The 18,461-nt window shown below is 30.7% G+C and overlaps 2 protein-coding genes across 2 annotated transcripts; one reads left to right on the forward strand and one right to left on the reverse strand.

Moving 5' to 3' along the window:
- Window positions 1–692: 692 nt before the first annotated feature.
- Window positions 693–6,997, reverse strand: LOC147067326 (uncharacterized). Its single transcript, XM_085953711.1, has 6 exons — window positions 6,749–6,997; window positions 6,498–6,653; window positions 5,048–5,188; window positions 3,084–3,163; window positions 1,946–2,080; window positions 693–1,856 (listed from the first exon to the last, which is right to left on the reverse strand). The coding sequence occupies exons 1-6, from the start codon at window positions 6,872–6,874 to the stop codon at window positions 1,766–1,768; spliced, it is 729 nt and encodes a 242-aa protein (XP_085809837.1). The 5' UTR covers window positions 6,875–6,997; the 3' UTR covers window positions 693–1,765.
- A 585-nt stretch (window positions 6,998–7,582) lies between these two features.
- LOC147067327 (golgin subfamily A member 7) lies at window positions 7,583–17,454 on the forward strand. The gene is made up of 3 exons (XM_085954806.1): window positions 7,583–7,898; window positions 11,311–11,463; window positions 13,671–17,454. Exons 1-3 carry the CDS (start codon window positions 7,746–7,748, stop codon window positions 13,812–13,814), a joined length of 450 nt encoding a protein of 149 aa, XP_085810932.1. The 5' UTR covers window positions 7,583–7,745; the 3' UTR covers window positions 13,815–17,454.
- Window positions 17,455–18,461: the final 1,007 nt, after the last annotated feature.

The raw sequence follows: 18,461 nt of genomic DNA on the forward strand, positions 1-18,461 counted from the left end.
GGGACTGATAAAAAACATAAATAAAGAGAAAATGCAAATTGAGAGGATTGAAAATTAAAAAAAAAAATTATTGTCAAAAATCATACAAATCGGTTTGAAGCATATTATGTCAACTTGTTCTTTTACCTTTAAGGGAATGTTCCTTTTTTGTTTTGTACTGACAATGCTTTTCTTTGCTGAGACATTATTTAAACGAGCATAAACAAAAAAAAAACCAAAGAAAAACAACTCAAAACAAGAAACTTAAACAATCGCAGTGTGAAACCTTAGTCTTGGGCACTGCAGGCATGATATCAATAAATATAATGCAGACGTGGGTCTGGAATTCATTTCAATGTTGTCATATTATGTTGAATTGAATGTGTTTAAATAAATTTTAATCTTTAATTGTAATAAGTAATTTTAATTGAATATTTATTTTCTGATCTAAATTGTGGGAAATCAAAATGTAAAACTAGGAATTAAATGTACTAAAATTAAATGGGGCTGCAAAAACTACACGCAATTGGTGGGAAAACATGAATTCCGAGCATGTAAAATCGAGGTTTCACTGTATTTACTTTTTAATGATGTATCCTGCGAAGCGAAATAACCAAAAAATACTTTCTAATGAAAGTATCAAAGTTTTACACCTGAGATTTATTTCATTTAGACACAAGTTATCAACATACTTCTATTACTAATATTATTTTCATGCTAAAGTTAATTTTTCATTAAGAAGCTGTACAAAGTATGTACAGTGTAATAATTACACAATACATACCATGAGAAACTTTATGTAGTTTCAGAATTATTCTTCTACAGGGTAAAGTTTACACTTACAAAATGCTATAATACTGGTAGATGATTCTAAAAAATAAGCTTATTGGTCATAGAATAAGATTTTGATTGGGCACTTTTGATATGTAAACTTAATATATACATATATATTTTGCAATATTTTGAATCAGTACAAACTGAACTTTCTTATGCTCAAATTACATGAACAAATTTGATCCCCATAATAATGTTGTTATCAATCTGTTTGAACAGACTGGAGAAAAATCGAAAGGTCTCTCTTACTGCTTAACCAGACTTGATGACTTGCATCTTTCTTGGCAATCAACGATTACCTGTAAAGATGCTGCCAATCATATTGAAGTTTGCCTTCATAATTATTGTCACTCAATGTTATTCTTTATTTGAACAGAAAAATATATAGTGAATGCAATCAGTAACTAATTTTTACATAGGTACTACTTGTCCATCTACACAATCTCCAATAGTTTAGGGTGACATTTGAAGTAAGGACTCTATGACAATATCTTCTTGGCTATGTGTTAAAACTGTGAACTAACATGCTCCTCCCATTTTTAACCGCACTTCCATTATAAACTAACAAGCTCCTCCCATTTAGTCGACAACAGCGCCTTCCTTCATGTAGCCAAGAAGATGTTGTCGTACAGTAGGTGACATAACGAAGACATTTTTTGATTTACTTATGATTTTAGATACATATACAATGGATGTTAGAAGTCAATCAGAGGCATGAAGATGATTCGATTGATATCTGAATCTTTCCATTATGTCTGATTGATGATTGTTGCAATCAAAGACTGTACTATGTGTAATTTGGCCATTAGAATAATATTCATATATTAAATACATACATTGGAATCATGTTGCAGTCATAAGCTTAACTATTTATTGTCTTAATAAATTAGGAATGTAGATTATTTTTAACTATAAGAGTTTAAAATATTCAAATTCAATCTTTTTCCGATGTTCATCTATGATGTAAAAGCAGTCCCATCTGATACTTCCCGATTGGAACCAATCCAAATAATTGTCGATGATATATTTGTTTCAACTGGAACCTAAAATCAAAAATCAAAGAAGTGACAAACTTTACGATATTAAATAAGACACAGGTATGTATAAATGTATCAGAATATTATTCACAAACCCTTCATATTGGAATACAAGGCGCGCTTCATTCTGCAAATCTGTTGTCACAAGCTCCAAGCTATCGTATTCTCTTGTTTTTCCAAAATAAACAACGTTCTGAACAAGCTTTCTTGCTATACCCTTTCTGTGATATCTAAAAACAAAATAAATAGATATTCTAATTATTATAATAGGTTGATAGGTAACTATTTGTTTAATATAAGCAAACAATTAAAAAATAGTGTATCTATATATATATCTATTTACTTAAAACATTATATTACATCACAATGTTTGATCCTAAGATGTAAAATCATATGGGCCTCAACAGGGTGGAGGTTGCATAAACAGATTTTTAAGGTTTAGGATTAACAGAAAGGATTTATAATATATATATTTTTTTACTATTAATCGTTTGGTAAAAAACCATTGTAATTAAATAATAACACAATTTTTGTACTTCAATCAATTTTCATTTTTAAAGCATGAGTGTTTTCAAAGGCCAACACAGAGAGATCAGCTGTCGAAAATGTGTTAACCATCGAGATATTATAAAGGAAACATTTCTAATTTGAAGTAGATTTAACGTGTTCATATGTGGATTTACTGCCACCAGTAGTGTGTATTTTAATAATGATAATAATTTTTTTATGATTATATTTTTTATAAATATTTTTTTTTTTAATTTAACGTAAAAGTGCCGGCTGTCTCTACAATCTCATTCTTCAAATGTAAGCGAGACGCGATGTTGTCATTGTATGGTGCTATTTGACAGGTTCATAAATAATCGGTAAATGTCAAAATGTTCTGTGCGGTATACTTTGTATTTCTTCCGGCAGGTTCCCCACTATCGTTCTACTGCACATGCGCATCCACCATGCAAGTACCAATTATCGCGAGAAAATTCAGAACTTTTTTAATCCATGCAGGCAATCTTGTAATTTGCACGATAACACATGTTTACACATGCATTTTCTTGTTATGACCACGATAATACGTACTGTCAGCAGTAAATCCATGCACGTGTAAACGGGGTATTACTGTAAGAATGAAATCCGCAGGAGCACAAACATTATGTTGTCATATAATAAACATATTTATTGGCTAAATGTGTAAGTACCTAAAATGAATAATTTTATTAGTATAAAATTTAATACTTTGAATCCACTGCGAGGCCGTACACCCAAAGACTATTGTTTGGACCATAGTAATCTCTCAAATGTATGACTCCAACAATCTGAAAAAATTACAAGACTAGTTAATAACATAAACATATCACATCTCCACTAAAAAAAGAAAGTTTTATTGAAGATCGAATAATTGTAAAGTTAGTGTCCCAACGTAATATATCAGTACTTATGAGATTTTTAAGTTAACAGAAGTAATATGAAAATAAATATTTTATATGTCCGAATGCAATAGAAAATAACTGCATTGTTACAGTTAACTGAAACTGTGCCAAGAGAAAGTTTGTTTGGTCTTCAGGCTATGATTACATTATTTCTTATTTCAGCCTATGAGGATAGATTGCCAGGTGTATGGAAGACTGTCTCAGGCTGGGCCACCTCATGAGGTAAAAAGAACCACCCATGTGTAATAAATGGTTTACTGATACAAAATACATCGGCATAAGCTGTATTTCATTTGTTACTTCATCAGATACATCAATCGTTAACTTTGCCCACTTTAATAATTCCAATTTCATTTATGATCTGACTTGATTTTGTTTTTTTAAAAACCCAAGATCATACGGGCGCATCCACAAAGTTACGAGAAATGTGTGCTAGTCACTTGCTCAACCTAATAGGCTCATAAATGCAACATGTGTTTTTTTCACATTTCTTTATATATCACATATTATATTAATGTTTCAAAAAATCAAATAAAAACAATCACACCTGAATAATACGATACATTACACCAAGACCGATCAAATAATATTTAATATGTCTTAATGTTAAATATTGCCAAATCAAATAAAGACTTTACATTCACTTTTGTATGTTTATTATAAGATGCTGCAGATGTTGTGTCCCTGGTTTCGGGGTCTCCTATCGTAAATATTATAATTTCACAGATATTTTTTTTTGTATATACAGTCGAACTCGGTTATTACGATCACGGATATAGCGAGATCTCGGATGTAATGAGGAAACATTCGTTGACATTTTAGTTAATGATTTTCACCATACATTTATTCACTTTTATAACGAGCAACTTATCGGGTATACCGAGCTAAAATATAGTCAAAAATTTTCTTAAAAAGGTTAATGTGCCGATTGTTTAAAAACATTTCGACCCTAAGCAATAAAATCCGACCGGACAGGATGCCGCCGGGATCGGATTACGTTTACGACACTAGTTAAGTGTCTAAGTACCTACCTAATTGGTGTTCTCGCCGACAATATTGAAAAAGTATCCACGCATATGGTTGAAATTGCATGTAAAAAATCTAAGGTTTGTGAAGTCAGTAGGTACCTACCAGCGTTCATTACAATTAACAACTTCTTTTGTTTTACGAATGCCATGCTTGTTTCGGGGATTTTTACGATGGTTTTCAGATTTTTTATGTTCTACATAATATGCTTACTCTGGACAATGCATAATAAACACCCTAGAGTCTTTTGATGGGTTGAGTGTTTTGAGGGGAAATTTAAGAACAATGAAACAAGAATCTATTTTTAATTTTATAAGAAAAGTGGATTGACGGAAAAATGTAAAATGTATGTGTGTAACGGGTTTGTAAATAAATTCTAATTGTGTATTTTTGTTTAAATTGCGACTTTTTGTGTTATGTGACCGCTCATTTAAAAATACCTATTCTCTGATATAACGAGCAAATTCAGTCGGTCCCATCTTCCTCGTAATAACCAAGTTCGACTGTACTTAAATGCGTCCCTCAAAAGGTGTTTGGTATTTAATTAGGTACCTACATTAAAGAAAAGCTGCCCATCACTGATTTATGATTACATCCACACTAATGCAAGAAATCAACTTGCAATGTGATACCAATTAATATTTATTATTATTTATATGTACCAAGTACTTTGCAAAACTTTAGAACTTAATTTTTTTACAATAAATACAGAAACTGTGGGATATTCCAAAAATTTAAACAAACTTTTTTACACATTGATTGTGTGTTGATTTCTTCTGATTTATAGTCGTTTTCATTGAAAATTCCATATTTGATGGATGCAGGGTTTTCCTTCATAAAGTATGGCTCGCAAGCTTCAGCCACCCAACATTTTTTGGGCTGTATCTGTAACAAGTAGGTATTTAACATTCAAACTTATGAAAGTTTTCGAAATAACAATTTAAAAACATATGAAATATGTATCCTCCAAATTTCATAAAGCACTTTCTGTCAGTGTGATAATATCGTCGCTCCAAAAACAATAGGGCACTTGCATAAATTAAGTTTTGAGAAAAATGCATTTTAAGTGTTTTTAAAAAAATCGTGGAGAGGTTATTACATAATATTTTGAAATGAAATTTGGAATACATGTGACCTAATTACTCAAGATTGAAATGCAATTTTTATTTTTTTTATTTGTCAATTTTTGAATTTTAAGAGGTTTTAAGTCACATGTTACCTTTTTCCTATATGCATTTATGAATAGCTTTATCTTCATCTTTTGATTTGCGAGCGTCCACTTTACGCTTATTGCGATCTTCTAAAATATTTATTTGGGCCTCTTTGTCCGCTGCCAACATGTTTTTTCCTAAAATGCTTTCCTAATTTCCTGCCAAAATTTTTCACAAATTTCACAAGTGTTCTTTTTCTGCAACGAAATTATTTTTTTGTACAAAGGCCCTTGCTCGCTTTTAAATAATTACACTTGTTACCCTTTTCCTATATTATTTTTGTAAACATTGTACATAGTTCCTAAAATCGTGTACATGTTACCTTTTTCCTATACATTAAATGAAGATCAGTTTACAAATACACAAGTAACCTTTATTTTCTTTGCTCAATTGTGAATTCATGGGTTTTGCTTCACAAATGCAGTTTTGCCCATAATGTAGAGAAAAAACTTACGAAGAAAACTGCATTCATAACTCAAAACCGTCAAAATTGCACATGTGCCCTTTTGATTTTGGGGCGACATATATTATGTACGGTACAAGTCGGTTATAGGGAAGCCAGCGGCAAAGACATTTTGAAAATATCCGATATACTGGATTATTTGTTAGGTTGGGTTAGTTTAGGTTAGGTTAAGTTAGGTTTTCATTCTTGAATTCATGAATTTTGCCAAATTCCCGCCTGGCTTCCCCATAACCGTTTTGTACCTTATGTACTTATGAGGGATCAATATCAAAGTGGAATACTGGAAAACAAAGTATTTAAATTACTAAGTAGGTACCTATAATAATATTGTAGCAGCATAATATGCAAAAGAGATCATCTAAGTACTTAAAAACAAGTCGCTGATTTAAGTGTGTATCTTTATTAGCTAACGAGACAAAAAAGAATACATACTTACATTATTATCTGTTTTCAGTGGTTACACTATTGACTTTACAGTTTTGTATTATAGAAAGAGATAATTATATTGTATAGTAAATACCTGTAGAACTTGTGAAGCTTTAACGGAGTGTGTTAAATAGGTGAGAACATACACAATCCCAGCAATAAACGGAATTGTTGCCAAACACAGTGAAACTGGACATCCAAGGAATATGAAGAAAACTGCAGCTACGAGAACCATTATTTGTAGGATTACCTAGGTAGAGGAAGAGTATAATTTATTAATATATTATATTTTTAAAAGAAAATAATATGATAGCTTAATTTTAAGTAGTAGAGATTTTTGCTCACTTCTTTGAATAAGAATGTATAAAATGCCGACGTGAAATGTGACATTACAGAATTTCGCAAAAGCTCTTTACAAGCTAAATTATCAGTCTCCTTTCTAAATTCGCGAATTATAACAACATTCTTCATCTTATTGGTATTACTGAGAAACTATTTATAACTAAAAACGTGATGTTTAGATTTTTTAAGGTAAAAAAATACCAGAATTATTAGTAAACAAAATGATATTACAAAACTTATTGACATTAAATCACCATAGAGAAGAAAATGTGATACTAGAGTTGTAAAATGATTGCCAGTATTATTATTGATTTCTTTGTATTTTCACGATATTCATATCTTTGAAGTAAACATAATCACATTACTACCTACTTACTTTTACCAGCATTTTTTGTAACTGTTTACTGCATAAACATTATTAAAATTTAAAAAAATATTATTAAACATCACAAAACAAGCGAGGGTTATTGGTAAATTGCCATATGTATTTTTACTCCAGAATAGAGGTTTGAGACCTATACTATGACGGAAATTTTTACAAGACCTTTCAAGAGCAATCAACCCAATTGGGCTCATACATAATTATTAAGGCTTATTGCTATTGTTATTATCAGCTAGCAATATCAATATTTTATAATATACTAGGTAGGTATGTTGATTGTAAAAAATGAAAAATATGAAAATCTGGCTCAGCCACAGATTTGATACCATAAAATTTGTAATTTTCTTCAGTGTGAGCCTTCTATGATAATTGAAAATAAGCAACTTTTTCTAAAATAAATTGTCTGTTTTCTGTAGGTCATTTTCTTATAGTCTATGGTTTGTCTGGCTGTCATATTGTCATAAACATGATATCCATTTCCCCGTCGAGAGGTTTCCTTTTGTATACAAGAAATTGTTCCCTTTTATAGAAAATATTGTGTAATATCTGAGATACTTTTGTTTAGAAAGATTTAGTTAGTAAAATTAGTGTTATTTATAGTTGTTCGCTAGTGAAACAATGTCCAATAACCGTATACCCTCTGGTCCCAACACTCCCGGTAGTCAACAGACAACGCCACAGCAATGTTTAAAAGTTTTTGTGCAAAGAGATTACTCGGAAGGCACGTCTGTGAAATTTCAAACGAGATTTCCCTCCGAACTAGAAGACCGAGTAAGTGTAATATCTCAATTTTTTGAGTCATGGACCAACAATACAGTTCGGTTGACCTCTGGTGTCCAAATAACATTGGCAATTAATTATTTTCTATTTCTTTATCATGAATGATTCAGTTGCATCCAACTTCCAATTTATCAATAGCTGTATCAAAAATGAAGCAATGGTAACATCTGACATTCTGTGGAATGAGAGGAACCCGAAGATGTTTTATGTGATTTAACTCATCTTATTTTACACTTCATAACTGTTTGCTTGTTCATTTGCACTGGAATTTGTTAATAAAAATGTTAGGAATAACATTGTTAATAGATTTTCTCTCAAAATTTGAAGAAATGTATAATCTTTTGTTAAACATACCTAAGTACTTAGTAAAGTAGGTACTTGGTATTCATCACATCCATACTTCTAAAACTACTATTGATTCTAATATATTTTTGGAGTTAGAGACAATCTAATATGGATTGTGGCCACCTTAAGAGGAGGTTTCTTAGAATGAGAAATGTATTTTAACCACTCGCTTAATCGATTACTTCAACGTTTAGGATGCAAAAACATAAAAACAACATAGGTATCAGACCTGAGAATTGAACCTGAGACCCAAGATCTGACCACGAGTGAACATGTCACCATTCCGCAATCGCTAGTTCGGTTTATAATACCCCGTTTACACGTGCATGGATTTACTGCTGACAGTACATATTATCGCGACCATAACAAGAAAATATTCACGTAAACACGTATTATCATGCAATTTGTAAGATTGCATGCATGGATCAAAAAAGTCTGGAAGCTTCTGAATTTTCACGCAATAGTTGGAACTTGCATGATGTATCCCCATGCGCAGTAGAACGATAGTGGCGAACCTGCAGGAAAAATACAAACTACACACATTTTGATGCTTACCAATTTTCAGAACCTATAAAATAGCACTATACAATGACAACAACGCGTCTTGCTTATGTTTGAAGAATGGGATAAACGACACAATCGTTCAAACAGTTATTTTCGCTATAGTTGAATTTACACACTATTGGTGCCAGTAAATCTATGCATGTGTACAGGAGCTATACATTTTAAAAGTGTTAGAGCGCACCGTTTATTAAGCTTATTTTAATTTTTTTTTTACCATTTCCGATCCTAATAACATCATATGGGCCTCCACAGAGTGGAGGTTTTGTATTAAGGTAAAGGCACTAATTGTTGACACATTAAGAAAAAAATCATGTTTTTTTTAATATAGAATACACATTTCTTCATAGATTTAAAAACCAGACATCTTAATCACTGCACAAAACCCTTACCGATTATATTATAATGAGAGAAAATAAGCAATAATCAAACACACTTTTTAATAAAACATTTTTGTATCCTATCTTTTATCACTAATGCTTGACATGGCAAAAAAGATGAATCACTAATAATTGACACCTTTAGACACCAATAGTTGACATGGAATATTTTGGTATAATTTACATGTACCTACCTAAATATTTTCTCCTTACCTTTTCTGGTACCTACATACAAATTAACCATCAACCGGTGACTCGTTTTTGCATTGTCAAAACAAATCATTACCATGATATCATTTTTATTAAATGCCTTTTGGACAACGCAGACATATTTATGATATCTCTTTTTCCCTTCTAAAATACATTTTTTTGGATTTTCAGTTGCTCGTAAAGATTGGTCAATGTTACCAGCACTGCTTCTATTTTCTTCCATCTTCAGATATGTATGAACTTGTTCTCATTTAATGCTACACATGAGATTTAACTTTATATAAAAGTGTAATTCTAGGCACATTTTGTAGCTGTTGTAGTTGGAAGGCTTTGCCTCATCATGTATAGCTGCCTCCATAGCTGCTTAAAGCGTCAATTACATTGAGCTTCTCTACGAGCTGTTTGTTGGCAAATTTATAATCTGCCTGTAAAGTCGCCCAGTGTTATCATCGAACATGTTAGCTTGTTCGATAATTACACTGGGCGACTTTATAGGCAGATTATAAATTCGCCAACAAACAGCTCGTAAAGAAGCTCAATGTAATTGACGCTTAAGGCGATACTTCAGTGAAACGGTAAATAATTTTCAACTATAGGCGCGACAAAATTTTGGACTCGCTGGCAGTCTGAGAGAGAACGTCGAGGTGTCAATACGTAATTTTGTTTCGTGATGGCGACGGGGGTATTAATTCTTAAATCGTGTAAAGATAACTTAAAACGTTACCCATTTTAAAAAGAAAACATGTCAATGAATATATTATTATTGTTACTGATAGAACAATAAACAGAACATTAAATGGACGCATGTTGGATTTATATGACAAATTATATTTCGGTAGGCATGCGTCATTTGCACCCGCGACCCGCAATCTGCGCATCGCCTAGCCACGATCTTTTTAGACCACGCCTCAACTGAGGTATAGCCTTAAGAGTATTGAAACATTTTGTCGTTTTATAGGTGGCATTTTTCTTGAGGCAGTCGCTTCGTGTTTTGCGGAACCAAAAGTTGACATTTAATTTACCTAGTAGTTGACATGTGTCTACTATTGGAGAGGATGGACGAAAAATATACTTTCTTATATGGAATCAAAACTGAATGTATGTGTATGCCGAAATTGTTGAAAAATCACTCTTATTGCAACTTTGATGTGATCACTACTAATTGACATACCCTGTCAACTATTAGGTTTTCTTTATTTTGTGGTCCAATAATTGACACCCATCAATTTCAGACATAAATTTAAATATATTATCACGAAACCTATTCAAGTCTACACTCTAACATATATTATTACATGTAAGATACCAAAAATCTGAAATAAAAACATATTATGTAATAATTTCTTACCTGGAAGAGTACAGCATTCTTAACGGATTTGGTAAGAAAATTTGAAATGCGTACTCACTCTGTCACACTCTTTAAAAAATATTCGCCATTTTAATGGTTTGGCTCGAAAAGAAATGAGTTTTGACTGGTTCGTCACAAAATTTACACTGTACATGTTTTTAAGCTATTTTCAAATGGATACATGCACAGGTTTTCTTATTTTAATTAATATATTTCAAAAGTGTCAACCATTAGTGCACTGTCAACCATTAGTGCCTTTACCTTAACAGATTTGTTTTTACGAGAAATAGATGTTAGCCACTTGCCCAACCTGTTAGGTTCGTATTCGGAACATATAAAAACAACGGAACTCCAATATTTTTAAAGGGTTCCGGTTTCAGATTCTTAACATTCGGAATCCAGGGCTCAAGGTCCAAAATTAGTATGGGGTTTTCAGTGTTAAAAATTAGTATGGGGTTTTCAGTGTTTCGGTTCTGGTTCCATTTCCAACTTTGTTTACAATACACGTTGAAATTATATAGTGAGTAATTGTATTTTAATAATATACTTTAATTTCCAGATTGATCACACAGCTTTTGAATATACAATCAATCAACTAAACGCATATTTTGCTGAGGCAGAAAAGGCTGCGTGCAGTACATATTGCGAAGGATGTCTTGCATGTTTGACGGCTTACCTTATATATATTTGCACAGAGACACATTACGAAAAGGTATATTGTGTATAAAAATTATATCATTTTATTAAACCAAGTTATATCGTTTCAAAAAGGTAAAAACCTTTTTTACTCCAAGACATACTTAACATGCGGATTTCCACAGATTAGAGGTTATTTTTAACACACATTTACTACGAGGAATAGTATTTAGCTTCAACCTATTGTGTTCATGCTCTGGATTTAAACACGCTGAGAATACAATTTTTTAATTTTGATCCAGCCATAGGATTTTTACCCGTAGCTCACGTTTTATTAATTTGTGTTTAACACGGAGTAAGAAGCCAATGGGTAGAGTGAATGGATATAGTGGAACAGTGGCTAAGGGGACTTAGGCTATTAATATCCGACATAAATAGTACAATTAAATTTTAATTACTAACCAGCATTTGCAATTTGTATTCTTAGTTCAATGAAATCAAGTAAGTATGACAAAGAAAGAGAATGCTTAGTGTTGCACCATTTATGTCGGATCTCCACAGCCTACCTCCACCCTTCACTACTCCTTTATAATATTTAAAAAAAAATGTTTTATTTCACCAAAAACAGCCTTAAAATTACTAAATTGTATGATAGTCGGTTATGTATGTGATGTTTTGACATTGTTAAAACATATCATCTATGAATGTATTCAGAAGCATAAAAATTTTTAACGCCCATATCTCTAATATTAACGAATGTGGAATAGGTCAGCTTACCACCAAGGTGACTATATAATGGATCCACGAAAACCACAAATTACATTCAGCCTTCTAAATTTAATAATAAAGTAAATCTGAAATGGCCTTCTCATACTTTTGCTGTTTCACTTGGGTTATTATATTATTGGTAAGAACTGATATTTTTAATCCCAGGATCCCGTTCAATTTCCCGATCCCAAAATCCAGGGATTTCAGGAATAACTTGTTTTGTGCAACAAACAACATATTTTAGAGAACGAAATAAATTAATACATATTATACTTAACTTCAAGAAAGTGACTGTATTCAAATGTATCTACATAATATAATATTAATACATATTTTAACATTTAACAAGATGGTTCTTCTAATTATTAAGTTTTGTCATTCTCACTGTATGTATTTTTTCAGACAATGTTTTTCATCATAATAGGGATTGTAAATTGAAAATTGTTTTAAGAATATCTGAAAAAGTCTTCAATGTTACATTTATGTACTTATGTATTTTTTAGGAATCATTGGATCGTCAACTTTTTTACATAACTATAAAAATTCTTTCCCGGATTCTATTCACTAACTAACACATTATGTTATATATATTATAATCATTGGTGCATCTTGTAAAACTCGTAAATCCTATTTTGGTAAAAAATTAGATTTTTATTACTTATACTTCTAGTATTATCAAATATCTACCATCCGTGTAAGATTCTTGCACCCATAACTCATCAACATTTTAAATATTAGTCCACAAAAACCTCATAATTCGTGTCCAATAAAAAAATGGTTTTTAAGAATTCTATTAAAAAAGTTTAAAAATTACAATTAAGTTCTTGAGATTCTATCTTTCACCGTGTTTCTAGTTAAATGTATATCTTTTGTTCTTTGAATAATTTTTTCCATGTTTTCAAAATTTTTAAAGAGATCGTCGTAGCATTTTTACCACGGTTATTACATATTATTATATTCCCCATCTTCTTTGAAAGTCACTACTGCTTGATTATTTTGTTTTTTTTATTACCACTAGCCATGAAATAGGATTTATTAAATTAAATAAAATGCATGCACTTTTCTTCACTGACCAAGTGTTACTATGGCGAATATCAGCTAGATCTAATAACAAACATAACCTCCAATGATAAAAAAATTTGTTGGCTACACTGACATTTACATTTGATGTAATTATTTTGTTGGTTTCCTGAAAACATTAAGATTTCACCCAAACACTCAATGAAGCATTGAAGTACTTTGCCGCGACTAAGCCAATGAATGTTGTTATACATCGTTAATTCGTTGTACACTGAATTGACATGCTATTTTTTTATACAATGCGATCTGTCATTTATGCATGAATTTTGTCGTTTTTGTTTGCGCATCGATTGATAAATATTATTGGTTAAAATAATATAAAAAACCGAAGAAAATACACATGGCTATATCGTCATTATCAAAGGTTCGCCATCGCTCTTCTAGGAGAATGTTTATCATTCGATATACTCAATTTATATTGTTTAAAATTTTCAGTGTCTACGCAAAGTGACAAAATTTGTTGCCTCCCAAAACGAAAGAGTATATATTCCTAGAGGATTATTGCTGACAGACCCCTGTACGAGAGGTCTGCGGCTCATCGAAATTTCTATACTGGACAGGCCAAGCAATGCCACGTGACTCCCGCTCTCTCATTCGACTGAGGAATTTTTTATGTGAATAGAATTATAAGGTCAATCCATTACATGTATAGATCTATACTCGGTATCAGTGTTAACTTATTTACATATTGAGAAGTTTTAACCATCCATGTTGGAGAACAATGTTGTAACCCTTTTTTTTGTTTTTTCATTATTTAAAAGCATTTTATAAGACGGTGTATTCGCTTAGTTTTTAATCCGTTTAAACAGTCGAATATAAATAATATTGGAAAATACAAAATGAAAATTGATATGTATTTCTGAATTATTTAATTAATAAAATCAGATGATTGCGATGTCTCTTTGTTTAATTTTTTTCTTAAAAAAAAACCTCATACTCATTCTGCCGATGGTTTTAGAGACTTGAAAGTAAATCAATTTTAGAACCACAATTTCTTTGGATGGAAACAGTTTTCAGCAGTACCATTTGCATGAACGTATAGGTCTTAAATAACTCGTCAGATTTCTAGATGAGCCTTTTGAATGGATTTTGCAACTAGGCATTTCGATTATTATCACCCTATCTATCAATGTGACAAAATAGTTAGCAATGATTTCTTTGTAAACAATGTTGCCATGTCAATGTCGTCTTATTTATCTGTATTTTTTGATGTATGGATTATTAGAAAGATTATTATAATCTCCAACAGAAAATCTAAAAAAAATGTAGGTATTATAAAAGCAAGAGTTTGTTATATTGACTATGTTATCTGTAGTGATAATTTGAATACCTAGTTATCATATTTGTCTCCTACATGGATTGATTATATTAGTCTCCAAAGGATAATGTAATTGACTTAATTGAAGTGCCAAGTACCAAAATTATTTTTTTTATGAATTTAGTAGACTAGCTATTACCCGGGCTAATGGTGGGGAGAGACGGCACGGATAAACGAAAAACACGGATAATCCGAACTATGGTTTTTTTCTTTTTAAAATACTACATATTATACATTTGTAAAGCAGACAATTCTTTTAACATGTTTAATACTCATTATTTATTAATAAAATCTTTGGTTTTGTTTTGTTTGCAGGAATCTTTTAATGATATTCTAATATCAGTTCGAATTTTCCTAAGAACTATTATATTGTTGTACACACCGTATCGTGCATGGATAATCCGCAAACCAGATAATCGGGAGTTTACTGTAGTGTAAAATTAACTTTATTTCAGTTGTATTACATTTGAACAGATTTGAAATCCTTTTGCAGTATCAGTTTAATATTGTTTGTTCAGTTAACAATTGAAACAACCCCGGAAAATTGTGGCAATGAGTAATTTTTTATTAATCTACCGGCATGAGATTCGAAGCAGTTATACAGAAAACTAATATTTGAATGCCCAATCTAAAATAACTTAAGTGTAAAATCAGTCACTCTTGCAAGCTTCCTCTCTTGGATAATAAATGAAAAGCCAAATAGTGCATGCAAAAATCGCATATGTCACAAATCGGATAACTGAACTTATTGTGGAAATGTATCTATATAAAACTTCATATTTTGGTACTTAGTGCATTATGTAATTAATAAGTATTTTTATATTAGTCTTCCCAATTATTATATAAAAAAAACTATCACAGCATGACATGTTTCTTTACACCCATGGAAATACATTATTAGAAACGTGTTTTTACAGCTTGGAAATTGTGGTGAGGGAACAACTATCTGTAATATTATATTTTTAAGTTGGTTTTATTCAGATACAGTACAACCTAGATTATCCGGACTAATCAGGAATGAAGGTAGTCCCGATAATAATATTTTTTTAAATAAAATACCTCCCAACAATTTTTTTTTGCTTCTGTATAAATATTTTTATCATGACATACTTTGAAAAATTCACTATTCATCCATGGCTTTTTCCAATGCGCATACGAAACTGATCGTAATGAAATCCGGATAATCGAGGTACTATTGTATAATAATTACTTATCATAAGAACTGTTATCTAATATACTTGTACATAATATAGACTTTAAACTGAATACTATATTTGAAAGCTTTTTATTTCTGTACAACACGATGTCATGTCATGAAGGCTTATCTCTTTTCTTTTAGTCAATTGTTACAGACAGCGAAAATGGGTCTAAAAGTTTGGCAATCACTTATTTCAATAACAGGATTAATTTTCTATGAAATAGTAGATTTTAACGAATGTTTACACCAAAATCTTTGACTACCACAATATTTTGGATAACATTATAGAAACAAATCTCTTTACCAATCTATAAACTGATCATTTTGTACAAATTTTGATGTACCTACCTGATTCAAAACTTTTTAAAAACTGGTTTAATCAATTTTGCCTGTTTTAATTTATCATAATATTTTTTAGTAGTAGATGGCATTTATAATTTACTACCTATTTTTTTGTTGGTTTGTTTGTCTCTTGGTCTGTTAATGCATAATGAGATATAAATATTATTATACAAAGGAATCAGCCTTATCTTATAATACAATTTTAATTAAAGATCACTAAATTACTTATTTGTATTGAAATAGTGTTCTTTTGCAGGTTTTTCTTTTTTATGAAATGATTTATTTTTTTATTTTAATATTTGTTGGACGAAAATTGTTTCAGATCAGTGAGTAATAAATGTGGCATAATATATTACAAAATCCGATTATAAAAGGAATACTTGCTAACCGAAAAGAAAATTTATCATCTACCCATCTATCTGTATTGTAATAATATTAATATTCATAATATATTTGTAGTCAAATACTTATGTGACATTTTCTGCGATACCTATATGAATCAGTGCAAATTATCTATGATAGACAAATGATTTTTTTAAACATATTTTAGAAAAAAAATATTCAAGTAAATATGTGCATGCTTATCTTTTATTTTGAAATTCAGTTTATAGCAATATAGAACAGGCATTTGTTTTTTTTTTAAATGTTCATTTTATCTGAGTATGTATTAAATGTCTAATTCAAGAAGGCCCATTACTTGTTACACTGTTTTCGTATTTATATTAAATTCGTTAAATTCAACGTGTATTAATTATGAAAATAACTCAAATATTAAATTTCGAAATATTACAATACTATCTTGCCAATATTTTTATGGAATTTTTTTACACATCAAATGAAATATTTTCGTTTTTTTGCTGTACGGAAATGAAATTATTTCAGTAGTAGTGTTTATTTTCAAAATCAATCATCTCCTATCGAGTTTTCTTGTAGTGACCACAAAAACATAACAGGAAAAAACTGTTGAGTCTTTGATTTTACATTATTGTGATAATGTAACTCGAATAATATTATTGTGTATATGTATTTTTGATTGAGGCTTATGTATTTAAGAAAGCATTTCCAACATATGGCAAGCTAGCCCACAATAAACAGATATCATAATAAATGTGTTCACTTTATGAAAAAATAAAATGTCAGATGGCGTGTTTAATTTTGTATAGAATAATTATTAAACCGATGTCAGGTGTGGTCATTGTGAATCATAATAAGTACGTATTTGATATAACGATTAAGGTAATATGACATAGGTAGTCAATATTCTTTATTTTATTAGGACCTATCTAATAATATATAAAATTTATTGCAGAATTATATACCTACCTAAATTATAAATAAAGTATTATAATATCAAACAGAAATTTTAAGTTTATGTATTTTTATCCTGTTCACCATTTTCACAACTGATTTATGTCTCATTTCACCAGATACATAGGGATGTTGCTGTCTCGCCTTTCGGAAATACTCGCAAATACGGAATAAAATAAGTAATTGAACATTGCATTCACATATCCGAGCAAAAGAAATTACGTTTTTGATAAGCTCATCAGCTTAACTCGTTGGACGCGGACGACACGGCTGCCGTGTCTTTGTTAAATGGCCATTAGATGCAATTACCATGTTATTTAAATGTAATTAAAAATTAATTAAAAGGTACGCAGTGATTGTGTTAAGCATTTTGCTATCTGGAATTTTACTTTGACGCATATTCCATCACCACATACCTACTTATAATATTTTAATTTAATCTTCAAATTGCATTAACTTCTAATCAATTCAACCCCTGGCCGATAAATGGCTGACCCTCTCCCACCCTGCAGTAATGCTACAAAAGTGATCTTAGTATGGCAGTAAACATGGGACGGACCTGATTATTAGGGATTGCAATACCGAATGAAAATATCAATACCAGTATTTCAGTATTTCCTATTGAATACCGGTATTCATAAATAAATATAATATATTATGTGAAAATATTTAGCCCATTTTGGCATCTTACATATATTAGGTAAGTCGGTAAGTGGATGTTTATAATCACTAAAGCGGTTTAACAATAATTATTCCAGTGGTGAAGAGTGCCTATTGAAGGTAGGTAGGCTATGGTAAGTAACTGAAAAATGTTCAAAGACAGCCATATTTACAAAACATGGATTTGAATTTTGTTCATCTGCAATATTTTACTAAACAAAAAATATATTTTGCCTTTACATTAAAGATATTTCATGAAAAAAAAGACAATAGGAATTAAAATAGATATTTAAAAAAAAGTAATGCTCAACCGCGATTCAAACTCAGTCTAGAGAATTTTACTGTATTGATGGTTGAGCATCTTAACCAACGGACCATTTGGCATTGAATCCATGTATAT

Source organism: Rhyacophila brunnea, unplaced genomic scaffold (genome assembly GCF_057557595.1).
Source record: "Rhyacophila brunnea isolate RB1 unplaced genomic scaffold, BYU_Rbru_1.0 scaffold_4, whole genome shotgun sequence".
Lineage (NCBI taxonomy): Eukaryota > Metazoa > Arthropoda > Insecta > Trichoptera > Rhyacophilidae > Rhyacophila > Rhyacophila brunnea.